The following is a 21985-nucleotide window of genomic DNA, read 5'->3' on the forward strand; positions in this document are numbered from 1 at the left end:
GCTTTAGCAGGTTATGAAAATCAAAGCACAAGTATTTTTAGAAACGAGGTTGGACCCTGTGTCTGCATTGGTGTATCAGAGCTCAGACCAAGAGTTCTCTGTCTCTTTATCATGGCAGTTTCCTCTCAGAAGCTACTGGTCTTGGGAAGCTTGTGAGCCAGACTCTGAAGGCTATTTTCCCCTTTGCTTTGTATTAAATATTAAATATTTGATGTCGAATATCTGTGGAAACCCTGTGAGAATTTAGAGAAATGATTATCAGTCTCTGTTTTCTGTGAGAGAAAAATGATTCTGAGCCTGTGTCAAAACTGGTGTGGGATCTTGGTGGCAAATGGGCATCTCCAAAACTTGCAGCTGCCTCTCAAGAGGCTGCAAAGCCTGGGCTGGTTCTGCTGCAAGCTCTCTGCTCCTCTGCACCCTGTTGCAAGTTATGTGGCCCAGTCCAAGGGCCTGTGTGACTCCAGACCTCATATCACTGCTGTGGGCTGCTCTTGTTGTGATGGTACTGGTGAAATGCCACCTTGTCTTCTGGCCTGTGGCTTCCTGACTCTGACTCACCTGCACTGTGGTTTGTGATGCACAGTGCCGAGTTACCAAGTAATTTGATATTATTGCTGGGTTACATCTGCTTCTGGGTGGGAGAGTTGTTTAGTTGGGTTCTTTTCTCTTACTATGTGCAGAGTAAGCAAGGGCAGTGTAATGACATAGCAGCTTCAGCAGTTAATAGCTTAATTTGATTTATGAAATCCACAAAAGGCCCAAATGTGGACCTTCTGGAAAGGGTGGAATTTAAGTGGGGAGCATGGCATGTTATCTAAGTGGATGGCTAACTTTGGTTCCTCAAGAGTGAGGAGAATCCACTGTCATCAAACTGAGACACAAAATGACTTTAGTGCCGAAGTTCAGTGATGGAATGGCAGCTGGGCTCAGCCTCTTGTAACCCTGTGAGCTGAATTTCTTGTTTCCATTTAGAGCATTACTGCAAAAATGTTGTTGTATTAAAAAAGTGAAATAATTCTCTATTGTAATACCTGTTCCACAATAAAACAAAACAACCCAACAAAAAACTTTAGGTGGGAAGTCATCTGGCTTTTTTTTGTGTAAGTGGCAGTACAGCCTAAAGCAGAAACATTTATGCATTGAATGCTGGAATCTTTTAAAAGGCAAAACTAATTATAATAATAATTTGAAACTTTATCTAAGATAGATCTCACCTAAGGTAGCTCTTTATAGGACAGTTGGAATACTCAAATACTTTTATTAGAAAGGGTTGGAAATAAATTTTTTATTTTTTCCTAAGATGTCCTGCTGCTTTCAAAAAGGGTTTTCATTCTTTTTATTTTTTAGAATTCTAAAAATTTTGAGTTTTTAAAAAATCTTATTTCTACTGCAACTTCTTACTATTGAAAACACCTGTTTTTGGTGATTTTAATAATGTTGAGTGTGATCGCCGCTTTCTGTGCTATTCTTGCATTCTCATAAGAGTACTAGGTCCTTTTGGTTTTATATGTTGAGGGCTGTTACAGAAAAATAATGGGAAATTACTATAAAATTTAAAAGATATCAGACTTGACAATTTTAATGGAGATGTTTAAAGTATTTTGAAAAAATGGTATGTAGTTATTTTTGTTAAAGCTTGTGAGATTCTAACACGATTTAATTGAAAGCAGCACTTTAGCTAAACAACGTTTCCATAGCAAAAGCTCCTGTTGACTCTGCTGACACCTTAACAACCTCTATGCAAAACAATAAGAAGAAAAGCTACAAGGTGTTTTCTTTAACTATCTGCCCGTGAGGTCCTCCACTTCAGGACTGTAAGTTGCAGTGAACTTGGTGAAAATCCTTGTTGTTGTGCATTTGACTGGAGACGCTGGTGGGGGCTGGAACTGCCCCAGGAGAGCCCTCTGTGTGCAGCTATTCAGACCTTATGGTGGTGGATAATACTCTGGAATTGCCCTGTGATAAAATGCTTGACTTGTCTCCTTTTTTCTCCAAATCACTATGGTGTTAAAAAAAAAAAAAAGAAAAAAAAAAGAAAATATCTTTATGTGGCACAGAACAAGTGCATCATTTGTGCTTTTGAAATCAGCGGGAGGTGGAGCCGTGAGTCAATCTATACAACTCTTCTTCCTGGCCACAGCTGTGGTCCAGGAGCACCTACCAGCTGGGAGACACACAGACTGGAGCCTTACAGTGGTGCCTTTTATGAAACAAAGGTACCCATGGGATCATCAGCCTATTCACCTTTGGTAAGAGAAGATCACTGCTGGGGCAGAAGAATCTTTTTGGTGGTCTTGGTTGGGATTGATCAAAAACAAATGCTTGGGGAATTTTGATCCTTAAATGTCAAATGCCTTTACAGTAGGCAGATATATTAGTAAAAGCAGCAGGTAGATGGTCCTGGTGAGATGGGTATATCCCGTCTTGAAGAGGAGAAATGGGAGACATGCTAGGGTCTCCTTCCATAGTGAATCTGAGCAGAAACTGAAAATCACTGACTGATGGGTTTCATCACTGGCCCTCTTTTGGCTTTTTGTCTCCAGGATCGGTTCATCCGCGCAAATCCACACAGGAAGATTGGAATCAGGAGGAGGAATCATCAAAGGCCATGCAGTGCTGAAAATGAGGTACTGTATGGAAGGCAGCTTCTGGATTGCAAGGAGAGAGCTGCAGGGCATAAAGGGTAGTGCATGGCCCTGATGACACCTGCAGTTCTGCTGTCAGCCTTTCCAGTCTCTCCCAAGCTTAACTGTTTTGTGAGAGGTGACATTTATTAACAGATAGTTAAGGGAATATTTGCTTCTTCTGGGAGTGTGCTATTTAGACTGCAAAGCATTCCCTGTGACTTAGGGGTTGGGAAGATGATGAACTTGTGGTTTAAATGCTAGGCAATGAACTGGGAGAGCTAGATTTTAGTCTTGGCTTACTGTGGTATGATTATATGATGGTAGTCATACCTCATAACACCCAAGGCTTAGTCCTTAAATTGTTTTTCCTTTACTTTATAGAGGTGGATCAGCAAATAAAATGGCTTACTCCCATGTCTGACACTTTTCTGAACACTGATTTTTATGAAGATGAATTGGTTTTGGAAAGTACTGAATATGGTGCATTCTAGATATGTTGCAAATTATTCTATGACTAATGGTTAGTCAAAAATATATTTAATAACTTAAAAAAAAATGAAAATAGTATATGTTTTTCTGCCCCTGAATTTTCTCCTTCTGTTCCTTAGCCGTATTCAGTAGAAAAGAATGAAGCTAACTCTTTCTTAGATCTAGGAGAGCAGTCAATTCACTAACTGCTAGCACTATGGAATAATAATTGGATTTATGTCAGTATAGTTGCTTAGTATTTAAGCCATCTCACGAATAAGTTTTCTCTAAACTCATGGATATGGATGGTACTAAATCTGAGGATGAAATATTAATCCTCTGTGTTTGGATGAAATGTTGAGATTTCAGCAATTTGGATCATGTACTTATTTCATCCTCCATCTCCAGAAGCGCTGCTGCCAAAAATTATGCTGAGATTTATGGGCTTCTTTCAGACCTTCTATTTTAGTTCAAATGACACTTTCTGAGAGAAAATTGTTGAGAATTTTTCCAGTAGGCTGTAAATAACATTTGGCTTGGTGGCTTATTGCTTTCTAGATGTTTAGTCTGCTTCTGTCAGAATGAGGAGTATCAAAATAAAGAGGTACACAAAGAGGTCCTGAGCAGGCAGTTTCTCAGAAATCATGATTCTTTGGGTATTTAAGTGCTGCTTTTAATTCAATTAATGGAGCTGTTGCTTCTACGTGAAGTGTTTTACTCTTGATGTTCTTCAACACTGTCTTGTTTTCCCAGTAACCGAGTGTAGGGTTGTGTAGCTGTGATAGGGATTGGAGAGAGAACAGAAAAAAATGGAGAGAGTTGTGGAGCCTTCAAGAGCCTTCTCCCCCTGTAGAACCCTACAGTGCAGGTTGTCAATATTGCTGTACCTCAGAGCTTCTCCTGGGTAGATCAATCAGGTCAGCCTAAGTTTGTCCTTTGATGAAGCCAAGACGTTCTGAATTGTCCGTTTGTGGTTTTGTGCCTTTTTATTGGATGTATGTGCATTTACATACAATTACAGCTTTTTGTTGCTTATTTGTGTTTAATTACATTCTCTAACACACTGCCAATTTTACCTTGTGTTCTCATCTTTCCATTTTCTTGCATTGTTTAGAGCTTTAGTGATTTCCACTTTCTTCAGTTCTGGTTCTTTAAAACCCCTCTGGTTTATACTCATGTATCAGTTCTGCTTGTTGTATTAATGAGGTTTCATTTTGATTAATGTAGGCCCCAGCTGTGAATGACAGGCTATCTTTACTCAGTGTCAAATTACAAGAAAGTATTTCTTCTCAGAAAATGTCTTAAATAGTTGAAATCAAATTCACTGCAATATAATGATAGATTGGCCTTTCTGTCATTGAAGGGTAAACAATGTTATTTATATCTGAGTTAATTGCTAATAATGGAGGTATCTTTCTCATTGTTCTGCAGCCAGAAGTGCCTCAGTTGTGCTGGCTTTCTGTAAAAATTATCGGCATGAGAAATCTCCGCAAAGCAGATCTGTGTAAGTATCACTGATGGCACATTTATAGCTTAGCAAGAAAACTACTGTCACCTGATTTTAATGCTCTTGTACACCTTTTGCTTGGATTACAGTAATATTTCGAAGGGGTTTGGGTGAAGAAGTTGTATTTATTTTCATTTAAATTCAAAATAATTTAGAAAACACTTAAAATCAGAAAGGAAATGGTCTAGAAATTCTGTGTTGAAGAAGTTGTACTTCCCTTTATCTTTTGCATTACAAATAGATGAAAATCTTCCAAATAAAAATTTCCATTTAATTTTAAAAAGTGCCACTTGAAGAAGTGAAGTTGTAGATGAACTTTTTTGGGAAGTGGCAAGTATTTGAAAATAGGAGTTAAAAAATCACAAGAGCCAGAACACTTAGTTTACCACTGTTGAAATAAAATACTTTAGCTCTTGTTATCATATAGAATTAGTGGTTTAAAAGTGACTTTTTTGAAACTGATATAAATCTAAATAGAAAAGTTATTTAACTGTAAACCCAGAATATTTTCTTTGGGTCTAATGAAATATCTAGGACTCCTCAGAGTTAATCTTTTCTTTCCCTGACTGGGCAAATCAAATAATAACAAAGTACTGCTGTAGTAATTGTGCAACTTGTTGTTAACACAGGGAGCCAAACTGATTGCTATGTCAAGCTGTGGCTGCCAACAGCTTCGTGTCAGGAAGCCTGGACAAGAGCTGTACACAACTGCAGAAACCCTGTCTGGAATGAAACTTTCCACTTCGTGATACAGAGTGAAGTAAAGGTGGGGTCTGTGACAGTGAGCAGGTGCTTTCTAAAGGGGGCATCTTCACCTGCAGCGGGCAAACTCTTTTTGAAAGGCTTGAGACTCACATGGATAACCTGGCTGAAAGAAGTGGTTTAAGCCCGTAAGGTTGTGGAATATCTGGAATAATGTTGAATGCTTCTTTGCGTCCCAGAACAGTTGTAAAAGACTGTTAAATTGTTTATAGAGTTAGCAGAAGTAGGTGAACAGTCAGAGTGAAAGTGATGCAAAATCCAAACTGGATCAGTTTCTCATAGTTTACGGAAGCTGCATCTTCTCATGGTAACCTGAGCCCTGAGGAACTGTCAAGGGATCAAATCCTGTTGAGAGATTGGTAGTGTGCTTTAACTTTCATTTTAAAGGGCTAAGAATTTCCCCTTTATTATTACTTTCTGACAAAATGCCAAGATTTCTCAGGGTAGTGATTTTGAATCCACAAACGATCTGAAGAACAGTGCGTGTAACCTCTGCTCTGCCTGGTGCATGTTACCATCATACATGTCCCTTACGTTTCCTCTTCTTTTGGAGCTCTTTTTGTTTGCCAGATCTGATGATTTACCTCTCTAGGGTTAATCCCTGACTCTGCTCTCTGTGCTGTGAGCTGAGCTCTGTGCTGTCACAGGAGTCTGTCCACATGAGGGCTGAATGCTGGCTCTTGCTGCGCCTTCCTTTTGGGCTCAGGAGTCCCAGAATATGTGATTTACATCCTTCTGTGCCTCTCTGCTCAGAACATCCTGGAGCTGACAGTCTGTGATAAGGACACTTTTACACCAGATGACCATCTTATGACCGTTCGCTTTGATGTGGCTAAAATCCAGCCTGGAGAAAAAGTTCACCTGAGTTTTGAGTTGAATCCAGAGGTGAGGTGAAAATAATACTCTTGATTAGAATTTTGTCTCAAGTTGCTACCTCTATGGAAGGTTAAATTGGTCCTCACACACAAAGACTTTGTTTAAAAGGATGTTACTAAAAAAAGTTGAATGCTTGGGTTTTAGGAGAGGGGTCACAAACACCCCCTGTTGTGACTGGAATAAGATGCAAAGTACTTTTAGAATTCCTTTTTTTTTTTTTTTTTTTTTTAATTTCAAAACGTTATTTTGAAAAATCAGTGAGAAAAAGAGTCTATAATGAAGAAGCTGCTGGTTAGGAGTTCTCATTTCTGCCCTAGGAGATTGACAGGGGCAGGGGTGGGAACAAACCTGTCCTTGTTTCCAGGCAGTCGCTCTTACCCTTTCACCAGTAGCTCACTGGGGCTATCTCCTCTCAGTTCCACTGCGGATTTTGGCCAGTTCTTTCAAATAATGTGCTCTCTAAATGAAGCATTTAATTCTTGTGATAATCTCTTTGGGTTTTTTTTCCTCCTCCACTAAACAACTTTAAGAAAAAAATTAGAGCAAGTGTAGTTATGCTCCTTTGCTACAAATTTATTTTAGAGGGGCTGAGCCAGCACAGGAGAGGCAGGCCTTCATGAATGAGAATATCATCAATATTTTATATTTTTTTCTTCGTGAGTGAAGAAGGGTAAGAATTTTATTTGCTGCGTGTGTATCAAAAATACAGTGTTTAGTTGTATAAACAACCAAAATAAAGATACAGAGTATCTTATGAAACACCGAGTGGATGAAGTTGCTGAGAGCAGAGATGGAGAAATCACACTCATCTTCAAAGGGAGCTGAATATGTACTCAGATTTCCTTCTGCACAATGTAACACCTTCTCTAGAGGGGGTAGTAACAACTTCAGGGCTTTTTCACGCTTTGCCATGAGTTTCAGTTTACAGTTCCCAGGAACTGGTGTGCTCCATTTATTTCTAAACCACTGTGTCAGTCAGGCTCTTTGGAAAACACTCTTGCCTGTTTTTTATGTTACTATTGCTTTGAAGACGTTTATTAATTATTATTTAAACGACCAATCCTTACTGAGGACTGCTTATTAACCCTGTTCCAGCTGGCTACAGCCTTCCTCAGAAAATCCCTCATGTGACTGAGATAATGGCAGGTGTGATTCAGGCCCTGAATTTGCTCTGAGGCATGTGCAGAGCTCTTAGCCCATGAGCAAGGTGGAAGTGGTGGGGGTCAGACCAGTGAGCTGTCTCAAGGGCATCCTGGTCAAGCTGCCCTTCTTCAGTTTGTGATGAATCAGGCCCCCATGAGGCATCACAGATCATGGGCTCTGTATGGATTTTCAGAAGACTTTGGGTTATTTTATTTTTTTGAAAGTGTCTTAGTAATGCAACAAGCTGGGCAATCTTAATAACAGGCTGTAGTGCCGCATCTGCCCATAATGATTTCTTTAATCTACAAAGGTATCTCAGAAGGAGGGCTGAAGAGGTCAGATGGGTGATGTCAGAGCAGCAGGGCTGCTTTGCTGTGCCTCTTGCTCTCTGTGGCCTAACAAGTATTTCCATTGCTATGCTCTGGAATTTTCACCCACAAATATGTGAGTGGGATTTACTAGAAATGTAACTTGTGTGAGTGTAAAACAGCATAAGAAGGGTAGGAACATAAGGCAAGCAGAATTGGGCAGATGGTATGAGCCAGGTTCTTCTGAACATTGTTTCTGCTGTTCTTTGGACAAAGTTGTAACACAGCCTCAGTTAGTTTGAATAGTACAGTCTGGGCATAATTAAATATTTGGCACAGTCTGTCTTGCATCTGAGTAAGGTGACTGCTTTCTAAAATCTGTGCCCCAGCCTTCCATTACAACTTTGCAACCACTGTAATTCTCATGAAATAGACACTTTGGAGGAAATAAGCAAGCACAGCTACCTGCTCCTGCATTACATGCCACAGATACAGCTATCAGAGAAGCCATCAGAGATGTTTCATTTACTGATATGAACTAGTAAATACAAAATTGCTCTGCACTTTACTGTAAAGATGATTTTCCCATGGCAACTGCATTGTCAGATTTGGCATGTTTTTGACAGTCAATTCACAATGTTAATATGATGTGCAGCTGGACAGAAGAGACATTTGTCAATAAATTTTAGCTATTCTGAATATAAATTAAAAAATGCTACTATCACTTGCCAGAAAGAGATTTGTGTCACTGTTAACTGGTGTTTTCCTCCCTATGTGTGATCCAGAAGATCTCTCTGATATAATTTTTTTTAGTCTGGTTTTTCCTGGATTGGCTGTATCCATAGCAAGTGACTGGAGTAATACAGTTCTTCAGTCTCTTCGATACTGTTGGTGTGCTACTCTATTGCTGCCTCATTCTTGTACTTTTCCTGTCTCTTTTTCTCTTGATTTGTGTCCCCTCATCTCTTTCCCTGATTCCCCTTCACAGCTTCAGTCTTCTCTCTTCTTCCCTTCCCCTGGCAGTTTTTATTTTCCAGGCTGGACCCTTCTCCCAGCCTTTTTTAATGTTTAGTGACTTTACTCTGCAAATTCTTTTGTTTTAACCAAGGCATACTCCCTATCTTTTCACTGCACTAAGTCCATTCATTCTTAATTATGTTTTCCTACATAATTTACCTGCTATTCTTCCCTTCCTCAGCATTGATTGACCCATGTCTTATCCTATTAATGAATAAATAATAGGACCGTTGCTCCCTATTCAATGATACTTAATATTTTCTTTCTTGTGATGGTACAGCTGGTTTGCAAACAGTAGAGCAGTGGAGAGGTGAAATCAAAGTGTGGCCACAGAAATCTCTGTTTATATTATGATGTACAGGGTGTGGGAATGGAGCGAGAGTTATAAGTAAAATGTCAGAGTTATATCAGAGGAAAATATTTCTTCATTAATAAATTTTAAAAAAGTCCTATTTTCAGACTCAGGAAGAACTAGAAGTGGACTTTCTACTGGATAACATGTAAGTAAATTTCTACTGGAAAAACACGTAAGTAAAACATAAACGTTGTAGAGTTTGTTGTCAGAAAACTGCATTTTAGAGAGTGGTAATGCAGCACTGGGGAAGTGGCTCCATGTACCTGAGCTCAGCCACCTCATCTCAGCATCATCCCCATTATTGCTTTTCTGTCCTAAATTTGAGTGACAGTCTCACTTACTATTTATAGCTGAGAATGGATGTTTATTTTGTGATTCAGCCTAAGGAGAGGTGATACTCCTCAGCAGAGATAAGAAGGAAGGAGCATCCTTGGGAAGATATGGGATGTGATCTGGCAGAGGATGCAAGATAGAGGGGAAGGATAGAACTGCTGATGGTACTTGCCAGCTAGAAAAACTGAGCTCAGAGAACTGTGCTTTTGAAAGTTTATTGCTAAATACACACTTTTAAATAAATCTTTTTGTTTTGCTTTTCAGACCAGGTGTATCTGAGAAGATCATTACTAATGGTGTACTAGTGGTAATTTTTTTTTTGTATGCTAATCTTATGGTGGGGCAGAACTGAAGGATGTGGTTGGAAGATAGGGAGAAAAATTGCTTGTGTTAACTGTTGGGGACTGAATGGTATTTATATGTAATGACAGATCCCAGTTATTCTGGCTTCCTTAACCACAGTACTGCTTGCAAGATTTATACAAGATACTCAGTTTCTACAAATTCTTCACATCCACAGACCATCATGGCCAAGCACTGTTTCCACAGGACCCCTAGAATCTCAGTGAGAATCCTGAACTATTTCTGTGACCAGTGGTTTTATTGCTTCTCTCTTCCAGTCTCGTGAAGTTTCCTGTTTGGAAGTACATGTGAATGATGCAAAAAAGAAGAGCTCTTGCAAAAGTGAGGGTGCTGATTTAAATTGTTGCTACTTTTTGTGCTATGGGAAATGGAGCTGAATCTAGATAAATATTTGGGTTTGTTTTAGTCTCTGTTTGCATCAGGGGTGCTTGGGTATTTCCTGAATTACCTACTTGCTAATAGTGAGAGTCCTCAGAAGAAGACATGACTCTGTAACTTAAGAGAAAAGAAGCCACAGGGAGGTGGATGGGAGATTTGGAAACAGCACTGTGGTGTGGATAGAACTGAAATACCTTAACCTCTGTTTTCTGGTGAAAACACATTAAAAAAAGGGAGACACAACTCTCAAGAGGAGAAAGACTTCAGTGAAAGCTCGGGGGATGTGAATGCTGCCAGAGGCATCCACAAGTGTAACACAGCTCTCTGTCACTTGGCAGGGTGTCACAAATGGTTTAGGTCACTTAATCATTGGCAGAGGTATCAGCAAGTGTAGGTTTAATATAAGTTTGTAAAAATGTGACAAAGTTTGATGGCAAGATTTGCTCTACCACTAAATGCATGAAACATGCAAAGAAAATTCAGATTAGAAAAAAATCTAGAATTATTTATGTAGAGACCAGGGATGCAAAAGGATAAAGAGGGAAAAGGAAAGGGTGCCAGGAGTGAAGATCCTCCCAGAGTTGTGAGTTTCAGAGTGGGCCCTCTTGCCAAACTTAGCTTCAGACTTGATCCTTTGTCTAAAGGATTCAGCAGCACTCAATCATCCCATAATTTAGCATTTACAAAGAAATTCAATGGGATTTACAATAAGCAGAACAATAACTTAAATATGAATGTAGGATGATAACATTCATACTACACCTGCTATGGGGTACTCAAATCAATTCACACATATTTTTACACAAAGAATTATGTACAAATTATGTACAAAGTGCCTGCTAAAAATTCCCCTCAAGGTTGGTGAAATACTCAGAACAGATGCCTTTGCATTTCTGTCTGTGGATGGAGGGTTGGGCCATCAGTTTTTGGGATCAGTTCTCTGAGTATTGCAGACTGGAGATCTGGTCAGTTCTGAGCCCCTGCAGTCCAGGGGAACTCAAGGGCCAGGTGCTGCACACTGGTCACAGGGAAAGGAAAGCATTGTGGTCCAAATTAACTTTAACTAAGCCTGCAGCACTAAGGCTGAAATGTCACTTTTATTTGCTAACCTTGGGACTAGGCACAGTTAACATCTCCCTGTGGTTTGCTTCCTGTTCTTAGGGAGAGATTTCACCTTCACAATGAAAGGATCCTATGAAGAAACCCAGGATATTTCCATAGGTCCTCACTCCAGACCAGGAAGCAGTGAAACCACCAGGTTCCACTACATCAAGCACAGTCAACCCAGACTGCTCATGACTCTGCCAAAGGAACATTTTTTCTGTTGTGTAGGTTTTGCTTATGGATGGTGATAACACCTAACCTAAATTTTGGGAAAAGAATAATGAGTTAACCTTTATCTGGTATTTCTGTGCCTAGGGTCTATAAATAATGTTCTTCTTATAAATTTTTTTCCCTTTTTTAAATCAGCCTGGCTCAGGTAGAAGGGAAATGGATGTAAGTAGTCCCCTGGCTGTGCCTCTCCATTCTCTGGACTTGGGAAAGAAAGTGACAGTGATGAGAGTGAGTATCCTCTGACAGTATTTGGAATTCTTTCAACAAAGTAAACTGTATATATGTGATATCTGGTCATGTATTAGTTTTGTTGCTAAAAATGCATTAGTGAGTTATTTGTATGCTTAGCTCTGCAAACGTTTAGAAATATAACTATGATTTGTAGGGAAAATAGGATATTCAGAATTTCTGGCTGCTTTAAAAGTAGTTTAAAAGATTGTGGGCTGAATGCTTGAGAGGAGGCCAAAAATTTATCATTATACTATATATGTGAATAATTGCTAATACTGTAAAACCTACTTCTACAAAATTACAGTTCTATTTAAAATTTATGGTGCTGTCATTATTGATTTTTCAGGGGGAATCTTATGAGGTGTCTGTGAATGACGAAAATAGGTAAATCTTTTGTTGCTTTTGAATGATTACTTAGGCCATCTCCTCTCCTTTCATAATGTCATTGTTAGATGAAAGGAAGCTACATCCGAAAGTAGCTAATTTCAAAACAGGAAATAAAAATGACTGAAATATGGGAAATTGTTAATGAAATGCTTTAAAGCTCTTTAAAGCTTTTAGATTGGTTGGTAAGAATTTAGAATAGGATAGGTGGTAGTTAGTTATGGGTTATAAACCAGCACAATATTTTTCCTAATGCTGATGCTTTGTAATTTAAACATCCCTCTGTTTGTAACCTTTATCTATAATAAGTGCATATGTATTTACATCAGATTTCTAACGTGTCTAACACCTTTATGCATTTACAAGACCTCTATAGGTCATTTTTCAATGAAACACATGGACAGTAATTTATTTTTTGACTGGGCTTGCCGAGATTTTCTGAAGGGCAACATTACCCCCTGTTGATATGTTAGCTCCATTGCAAGCCTTAATCAGAGGCTGTTATTGAATAATATTCAGAGAAGAGACAGAGAAGTTTTTGTGGTTTTTTTTTTCCCTGGAAAAAACCTTTGAAACTGGAACCCTGTGAAAATAAAGGTTATAGAATGAATCACGTACATGATATTTATGATAATGTACAGAAGGGATAAATTTAAGAGACACCTTCTGACTTAGAGCACAAATTCTTTGTAGAGATAAGCCTAACTCGGTATTAGGGCTCTTTTAACTAAAGTGTGTTAAGTTTAAATAACTACTTAGACTCCCTTTGTGCTTCAGGAAACACATGCACAGCAGGAGAATGTGAAGAGGTGTCCGAATACCCGAGTTCAATGTCAAATAATTTGATTTTATTTATTTGACTTCCTTATGATTGTGTGAAATTCTTCAGGACATAATTGTGGTCTAAAATCTCCAAAGGAAGGCACAAATATAGGACATAGGATATCCATATACCTGCTTTCTTGTACATAGGGGGACTTTCATGTACATGGAAGTATAATTTCTTTAAACTGGTTTATTATTGTTGGTTTAGCTGAGTGTCTCCAACTGAAATGGCTGCAGGTGATCCCTTGTGCTGTTCTTGTGCTGTAGTTGCAAGGATTTGGATTTGAGGTTGGGGTTTGATCTCTGCGTGGAGGAGCAGGATTTCATCTGTAAAAGGAAGAAGGTGGTTGCTGGTGCTCTGAAAAATCTTCTTCATCTAGATGAAGACCTGCAGGAGGATGAGGTATGTGGGACAGCATCTTGGGAACTTGAAGTAATATGACTTTGAGAGAAGTGGATGTGATGTGCATGCATGACTACCCGTGCAGCTCTTCCACATATTCTACACTAAGTAGTATTGGCCAGATTGTCGTTTGCACCTAAGACCATATGCAAAATGGTATTGCACCTAAGACCATTTTGGCAGAGAGAATGAAAGAGGAACTTTAAGGAGGCTAGTTATATAACTCCTTTATTCACTGCCAACCTCTGTCCTCCCCCAGGGGCAGCCAAAGGGGGCTGTATTTGCTGACATGCTGGTATGTAAAACCAAGCCTGGTGAAATTTGATTATTGAAACGGAGACCATTTCTCCTCTTTGGTACCTCTTCTCTGCCGCCACAAGGTTCAAAGGGAAGGATTCAACTCTCCCATAGCACACTGGTGCAGTAGCATCTGTCTTGTGTCTTTTTTGGTGTTACCTCTTGCTTGCTTCTCTCCTGGGGATCCCTGAACTCAGAGGGAGCTGCTCTGTTACTGGAAGACCAAGATCTGTTTTGGGGCTGTGGTTCCTGGGCCAAGAGTCTGGGACAATGTGCCTGTGGGGTATTTCCTCCACTGCTCTGCTTAGTTCCCAGCACACTCAACCCTTTATGATGTGTGCAGGACAGCAGTTTTCAACCAAGTCAAAGTGCTCTTGAACTTAAGTAACAGGTAGAATAGGACTTGTTGTTATTAAATGAGAATAAAAGGGTGTTTGAACCAAATTAATAAACCTCCCCCCAAAACCCACAAGTAAGAGGTAAAATACAGTGAAGACAAGATTAAAGGTAATGGTGTCATATGTTCCTAAAACTGAATGTCTATTGTATCAATTTTTAGTTTACAGAAAAGTGAGGAAGGATAACAGGATTGATGCATTCCTGAGGAAAATAAAACTAAATTAAGTATAGCACTGATATCAGGGAAGGTAGAGGTAATCTGGGTTGAAAAAAGGGTGTTAAAATAAACTTATAAAGCTGGGCACTATCTGCCTGGAGAATAGCAAATGTTGTATATATACTTAGAGGAAGAAAAATTATGCGGGCAGGTTTAGTGCTGCTCTTCTGACCTTAGCTATACTCAGAACTTTAACAGGTGTTTTGAGGGAAAGAGCTGAGCAAAAATTAAACACATTGAGAAAATCTGAAAATATATTTCCCCACACAAGATCCATACTTACAGCTCCTGGCCTCCCAAAGCATCACTGCTCAGGAAAATGCTTTGAGCATACACTAAATTCCACCAAAGTTTACACAGCTCAAACACACATCTAGGCACTGCCCTGAAGAGGTGAATTAATCAAAACCTACCTGAACCAGGTGTTGCTGTTAGTTTTTTCTGCGTGGCCATCATTCCTGTATTTCCTCTGGTGATGAGCGACTCTGTGCCTGTCTCTGTGTGTTGGGCAGGTGCCCGTGGTGGCAGTGGTGACGGCAGCAGGGGGAGTGAGATCCATGACAGCAATGTTTGGCAGCCTCCTGGCTCTCCAGGAGCTGGGTGTTTTGGACTGTGTGTCATACATCAGTGGTTTATCTGCCACAACATGGTAAGGAGAGCTGGGCTTGTACTTATGTTTGTGTTAGCAGTGATAACCTGGTGAACAATTTTGCCTTACTGATGAATTTACGCAGCTCGATGTGGGCACTTGGCTTCCTTTTGGACTTGTTTCATGGGATCACTCAGTGCTGCCCTCCTACAAGAAACAAATCTAATGAGAATGACAGTATTTCTGTAACTGCACTGAAGTGTTTACAGAGGCCAAAAGAAAAGAACACAAGCCAGGATGGTTTGCCTGTAACTTGTTATCTTGTTGCATGCAACACTTCAAGTCCTTTTGTAATATTTGTCTGGCTCAACTCTTACATGTCTCCAAAAAGCAGACTTTTAAAGACCAGCCCTGAGAAACACAGAGTGTCGCTCATGCACTGAATGGTGACTGCCTTGCACAAACTAGGAGGGGTTGAGGGGATTTAAAACATTTTGCCTCTGAAGGGCTGCTCTAAATGTTTGTAAGACAGAATTAGAACAAGTGGGATGGCTGGAATCTGCTTGAGCCCTGGGTACAGGTGGCTCTGGGCTGCCCTTGTGTATGCCAGGAGCCTGAGGTGCCCACCTGCTGCACACCCAAGCGGGGCTCTCACACTGGCCAATAGCCACTGCTAAACTCCAGCTTAACATTTCACAGACAGCCTGACCCATCTGAGGGAACTGGCCTCACACAGAAGAGGTGGCTTGGACAATCAAAGGGTAATTCTAGCAAAAGCTCGAGTTACATTATCAGTGTTGCTTTATTACTCTGTTGATTCTGAAATACAAACAAGCCAGGATGATTTAAAATGTATTTGTGCAGGGGAAAAAAGAGAAATCATTGCACAGTCTAAACTCTGCCTCAGCTTTGAAATGCTCTTCCAAGTAAAAGTCGGAGGGCAAGAACCTCGTGTAGCCTGAAACAAAACACTTGTGTGTGTTGTAGGCTAATGAATTGACATGTGCCCTGCGATGAACCTCAGTACCTTCCTTTTATCCAGGACCATGTCAAAGTTATATGAAGATGCAAATTGGTCACAAAAGGATCTCAGAGGGCCGGTTGATGATATCAGGAAACATGTGACCAAGAGCAAGCTGCACTGTTTCTCTTTGGATCATATGAAATACTATGAAAATGAGCTTTGTGAGAGAAAGCAAGAGGGGCACAAGGTGTCCTTTACAGATTTATGGGGACTCTTCATTGATTGTATGCTACATCATCAGGTATTTTATATTCTTTCTCTCCCTCTTGTTTCACAGGATTTCTAATTTCCCACATCTAAAGTTGTTGATTCAGTTAGAGAAAAGGCTCTGAAAACATCTGAAGGACTGAATATTTGGCTTTTAGAATAAAAGTAACAAAGTATCCCTAAAGTGTGAGCATCTAGAAGAGGTGACAGAGCATGCAAAAATTCAAGATGTTAAGGAAACTGATTTAAGTTTTGGGGTTTGGGGATATGAGATGACAATTCCAGTAACACCCAAAGGAGAGAAGGCTGTGACAGAGATAAGTTCAGGCATAGCAATGTATACCCATAAGCAGTACAGAAGGAAATGGGTCCAGGTTGACTAAATATGTTTATTTCCTTAAAGCAAGTCATATCCCAGTGACTGTACAGACGTGTTTCTTGCATTTTTGCTCTGTTCCCCTTGCCAAAGCTCCCATAAGCACAATGCCTTGGTGAAAGCTCATGGCAGAAAACACATGTACACACTTGTGTGGCCAAACAGCTAAAGTACACAGAACAAAACCTGCTGAGGTTTAGCAGATACTACATTGATAGTTCCTGCTTAGATACTTAGTAAGTCCATGCATCATGCTCATCTTTTTACAATGACTTTTGCTCTCTGTGAACAGGAAAGTACTCACAAACTCTCCGATCAACAACTAGCAGTCAATCAGGGGCAGAATCCACTCCCCGTATACCTGTCCCTCAATGTCAAGGATGACTTTAGCACTTTGGATTTTAAAGGTATAGATTATCAAACACCCTCTTATAACTCTGAAGAGTTTCCTTTTAAGGCTGATTGAATGCCAAAACTTTTTCCTTTAAGTTCAAGTCAAAAAATCTTTTAAATAATTTGTTTTCCTGTGTCTTCTGTGGAAGGGAGATACCTGTTCTGTAGACACTGCTCAGTGGGGGCATGGAGATGCTTTTTGCTGGCAGCCTTGAGAGCCACAACTGCTGCTCTTTTCTCTCTCATCCCCACCTACCCCCCACAGCCCCTTTCAGCTGCTGGGTTCTTCTGCTGAGGCTGTGAAGAGTGGGGAGGAGGGCAAGGCAGGGAGGAGAAAGGAGAAGGTGAGAGTAGGAGTCAGATCCCAGCAGCCAGAGAAGGATCTGAGGAGGGGCAGGGCTCTGTGCTCTGGTCAGTGATCCTGATCTCTGTTCCCATGCGGTTTCCAGCACAAATGAAGCAGGAGATCCTGAACCTGGTCACCTGCTCCTGGGCACAGTTGCAGTCCCAGTGCACCCAGCCAAGCTTTCTGTGTGGGGAGGGGATTTGGTCAGAGTTTTTCATCCTCAAGGCAGTGATTATGAGAGCGTCTAGAATGAATGGTGGCTGGTGTCATTGCTGACTCAGAGGATCTCAAAATGCCACACTGAGTGCAGGGCCTTAGCAATCAGTGGACTTTCAGTCCCAGGTCTTGCTTCTTAGAAATGGACCTGAATCCCAAGCTGAATGGATTTTGGCAGAGGAGATTATTTTAGCTTTCACATTCGTGTATGTTGAAGGGCACCTTTTTGTTTCAAATCATGGTGGTTTGGTCTGTCACCACCATGGTGAAGCTATAGGACTTGTTCTTCCAGCTTCTGAATCTCTACGCTGATTTTTACAATAAAAATAAATCCAGTTTGATGCCTTATTTGCAGAGTGGGTGGAGTTCACACCTTACGAGGTGGGTCTCCTGAAATATGGGGCCTTTGTCCGCTCTGAGGATTTTGGTAGTGAGTTCTTCATGGGTCGCCGGATGAAGAAGATCCCAGAATCCCGAATCTGCTTCTTGGAAGGTAATTTACTACCTTAAGAAAACATCACCTTAAGAGCTGGCTACACAGAGAGGTAATCTGCAAGTTGCGGTATTAGTACACCAGAGAATGTATCTGATACAATTTCAATCTCAAATGAACCAGCCAAAAGTGACAAAAGAGGAAACCAATTTTTGAGACAAATGTGACTAATTTGCTGAATGTCTTGCAGAATGACCTAAACAGAACTCATGCATGCCCACACACAAACTGATCACCTGAAGTATTTAAACTCGCAGCCTGACTTTTATAGACAGCCAAGTTTCGAAAATGGCCTGGTCGTAAGCCAGACATTGTGTGGAATGGCGTGGCATTTGATAGTTATGGGAAAATTCATAGTATTTCATAACTAGAACAGAGAGTGGATTCAGGTGTGTTGCCATAGCTGTGCTCTAAATATTCAAACTAATATTAACTGTGGAGCCTTTTTTTAACTTTCAAGGCACATGGAGCAATATATTTTCCCAGAGTTTTATGGATGCTGTCTACCTCTCGGGTCATTCAGAACACTTCTGGCACAGATGGACTCGAGACACTGAGCATGACATTGGTTAGTTCTTCAGATTACTTTTCTCTTGTATCTGCATTTTCTTCACACCTCTCTGAAATGTGAAACCTGACATTTAGTAAAGGGTTTGGTTTTGTGTCCTATTTCTGGCTTATGGGACACCAAGCCCCTGAGAATGAGGGAAAAGCAGGAGACCAAGAGTTGTCCTGTAAAACAGAAAAAAACATTGTGCTGCTCACTGTGCAACATCCCTGCGGAACTTTGTTAGTCACAAGAGGGTTGCCAAACCCCTTTGGGGAGGGAGAGGCCAGACAAGGAAGAACAAGGTGATGGTGTGACACTGAAACCCACTGCCCAGAACACTCTGCACGTCCATGTGTGCACCCAGTCACAGATGGGGCTGGGAGCCTGGGTGGTTTCGTTGTTATCATCATCAGAGAAACACTCTGACCGAATGCAGACACATACCCTCTTCTTGTTCTTTCTGCAGAGAGCCATCCTGCTCTGCCCAAGAAGCCTCATGAACAGACAACCTGCTTATCCATCCCCAAAGGTTACCTTTCCAAAACTCTGCGAGAAATGATGACTGGGCGGCCAGTGGTTTCAACTTACCACAACTTCCTCAAGGGCTTGCAGCTACATAACAGATATTTGGAGAATGAGAGCTTTTCCATGTGGAAAGGTAATTGGAAATTGTTTTAGTTATATCTTTGAAGGAGATTTGAGGGCTGATACTTGCTGAGGACAAAAATTTGATAAGTTTTATCATAGAGGTAAATTTTGATTAATATTATTTGATTAACATGTTTGTGGAATGGGTTTTGCCAAGCCCTAGATGATTTATTCCTGGTCATATTCCTGTCTTGGAGGAAGCGCAGCATGTTTGCTTGAATTCTCATCTTTCTAGGAAAAGTCATCAAACAGTGACTTGAATCTTCCAAGGAAGTTAAATAGCCACAAATTTACACATATTGTGAAAGAAGAGTAATTTATCACTTTGGATGAAGCTGAGTCTTAGAACTGCTCCATCTTGCTGATCTCAGAGTTGAGCTGTTTATTTAGTAAATAAATACTAAATTGTGTCAAAGACAAATACGTAACTGTGGGCTTTGTGTCAAAGATGAATATACATCAATTGTATTTTCTTTCTCCTCTTTTATGCTAATTTGGAAAAAAAGAGAGTTGAGCCTGCAGTAAATAATAATAATAATAATAATAGAAGTTTTGGCCTTTCAGACACAGTGCTGGATTCTTCTTCCAACCAGCTGAATGAAATGAGTGACTACCTCAAGCTAATAGATACAGCTTTCTTCATCAACACCAGCTGCCCACCCATTCTGAGGCCAGAGAGAAAAGTGGATGTCATTCTTCACTTAAATTACAGTGGAGGATCACAGACTCTGGTGATGTTTTGAAGCAGTGATTCTTTATCTGTATGACTCCAGCTGCTGAATTACCACCACGGCTTTCTCTCTCTCTCTCTCTCTTTTTAAATTTTCTTCCAGAAAATGGTCTAGTTTTTATTAAATTAAATTATTATATCAGTGGTACTATTCCCAACTATGACCATAATGTCACTGCCTTTATCAGGGCTGTTTTCAGTGGCTTTCTGGGACAGGCATATGAACATAGACATACAGAAGATGTCCTGTTCAATGTTGTCTTGGTAATAAGTTCTTCAATAGTTAAATGGCTTCTACAATGTAATTAATATACAATACATAATTTTGAAATTTTTTAAATGAAAATTTTTGCTTTTACATTTGACTCTTGATGACATGAGTTTTAGTCAGGGTTTTATTTTCTGCATTTGAAGAAACCTTGACAGTCTTATATGATTCAAATTAATGTAATTTATTTGTAAGAGGACATAAAGACATAGTTAGATGTGCTGAATACAAATATTTAAGAACCTGTGATCTGAGAAGCCACATATAATCAAAGTTTCCTTATCCAAATCCTCTACTGTGCTCACTAAATCACAGAAATTGATCTGAATGTCATATACATTTCAGTAAATAGTAACCCTGCTTTAAAAATATAGTGTTAGCAAATCAACCAAATTTCTGTAACCTAGGATACATTAAAATTAAAACAGTATGTTTGTTCCAGTGCATAGTTAGCATTATTTATAAGCATATGAATCAATCTCAGATTGTCTATTGCAGCAAAATATTATGGGGTTTGGTGGTCTTACTTCAAGCTCTCTTTGTGTTGCCATCTCTGCTCTCTGTTGAGCCAGCCACTGGACCTATTCTCAGAGTACTGTTTGGAGCATGGGATCCCATTCCCCAGCACAGAGCTGAGCCAGGAAGACCGGGAGCACCTGAAGGAGTGCTATGTGTTTGAGGACAGCTTAGAGGCACCAATCTTGGCCTATTTTCCATTGGTGTGTCATACCTTCCAAAAATACAAGGCACCGAGTAAGTTGACAGCAGTAATCATTTTTTGAGATTATCTCATCCAGTTGAGCCATTGAACTTGTTCCTACTCCAAAACAAGGCACTGGCAAGCTTCTGAGTTGGCTAAGTTATTATAGTCTTAGTCCAGCTGTGATGCATACAGTATTGGGCAGCTAATCAGGGATTGGAATGAAGAGGTTTAAAAATAAAAGCATGAGAAGCTGTATGTTGAGGGAAACCCCCTCTGGCACGTGAAACAGGTCATGTAACTTTGACAATAAAGAAGAGGACACAGCTAGTAAGTTATATCCACTGGTAATTTATGCTGTCACCTCACAGTCTCATGAAGATGAGACTCATGAGATATAATGTTTACTTGGTTAACAAAGTTTGCATTCTCCTATTACATTTTTAACATGAAAAAATTGAGAATAGAAAGTGCTGAAAACATGTAATGAAGCAAAGGCTTTGCCAGAGTAACAGCCTGCTTTGATACCTATAATTTTTGAAAAGTTGCCAGATTGTTTCCTTTAGTTCAGCAATAGAAGAAATGTTTGTTTCACTAGGAAAAAAAAAAAACCTACTTGGCAAATTCAGTTTCAGTTTACAAATACTTTTGCATGCATCCGCTCCAATTTTATTATTCCTAATTTTGTATGATCCAGGAAACTTTCCTCAATACCTTTGCTTGGCTCTGGTTTCAGATGTGGAGCGCAGTCCCGCAGAGATGGAGCAGGGAAGAGTGGATGTGTCCAACTGTGCTGCTCCCTATGGCACCGGCCTGCTGACATACACTGAAGAGAATTTCAACAAGCTGCTTAACCTGTGCAGCTACAACATCCTGAATAACAAACACTTGATTCTCCAGGCTCTGCAAACTGCAGTGCAACGAAAGAAGCAACTTAAAAACTATTCATCACCTAATTCGAGTAAACACACTTAAAGTGTATTTAGGAAAAAAAAATCATCAGAAGGAGATAGACAAATGTTCTGATACTGGACTAATAAATATTCACCTGCTGCAAACTCACAGATGTTTGTGATGGCAACAGAATTTGTGATACCAACTCCTTTGGTATCCTTTGGTACTCCTTTGACTTCTGCAACAGCGAGATGGCTGGTGTGTAGCTGCTGCTACAGTTTTATTCCCACTGCTATCCAAATAACAGGGCACTTGTCTTAGAA

The 21985-nt window shown here is 40.0% G+C and overlaps 1 protein-coding gene across 1 annotated transcript; it reads left to right on the forward strand.

The window, feature by feature from the left end:
- The first annotated feature begins 2222 nt into the window (after positions 1-2222).
- On the forward strand, positions 2223-21743 carry LOC135448346 (cytosolic phospholipase A2 epsilon-like). The gene is made up of 21 exons (XM_064714279.1): positions 2223-2249; positions 2544-2627; positions 4527-4599; positions 5232-5368; positions 6118-6249; positions 9168-9208; positions 9661-9703; positions 10017-10080; positions 11299-11465; positions 11608-11700; positions 12050-12087; positions 13180-13315; positions 14741-14877; positions 15860-16082; positions 16717-16831; positions 17735-17872; positions 18333-18440; positions 18889-19080; positions 19635-19801; positions 20641-20821; positions 21505-21743. Exons 1-21 carry the CDS (start codon positions 2223-2225, stop codon positions 21741-21743), a joined length of 2535 nt encoding a protein of 844 aa, XP_064570349.1.
- Positions 21744-21985: the final 242 nt, after the last annotated feature.

This window comes from Zonotrichia leucophrys, chromosome 5, assembly GCF_028769735.1.
Source record: "Zonotrichia leucophrys gambelii isolate GWCS_2022_RI chromosome 5, RI_Zleu_2.0, whole genome shotgun sequence".
Classification (NCBI taxonomy): domain Eukaryota; kingdom Metazoa; phylum Chordata; class Aves; order Passeriformes; family Passerellidae; genus Zonotrichia; species Zonotrichia leucophrys.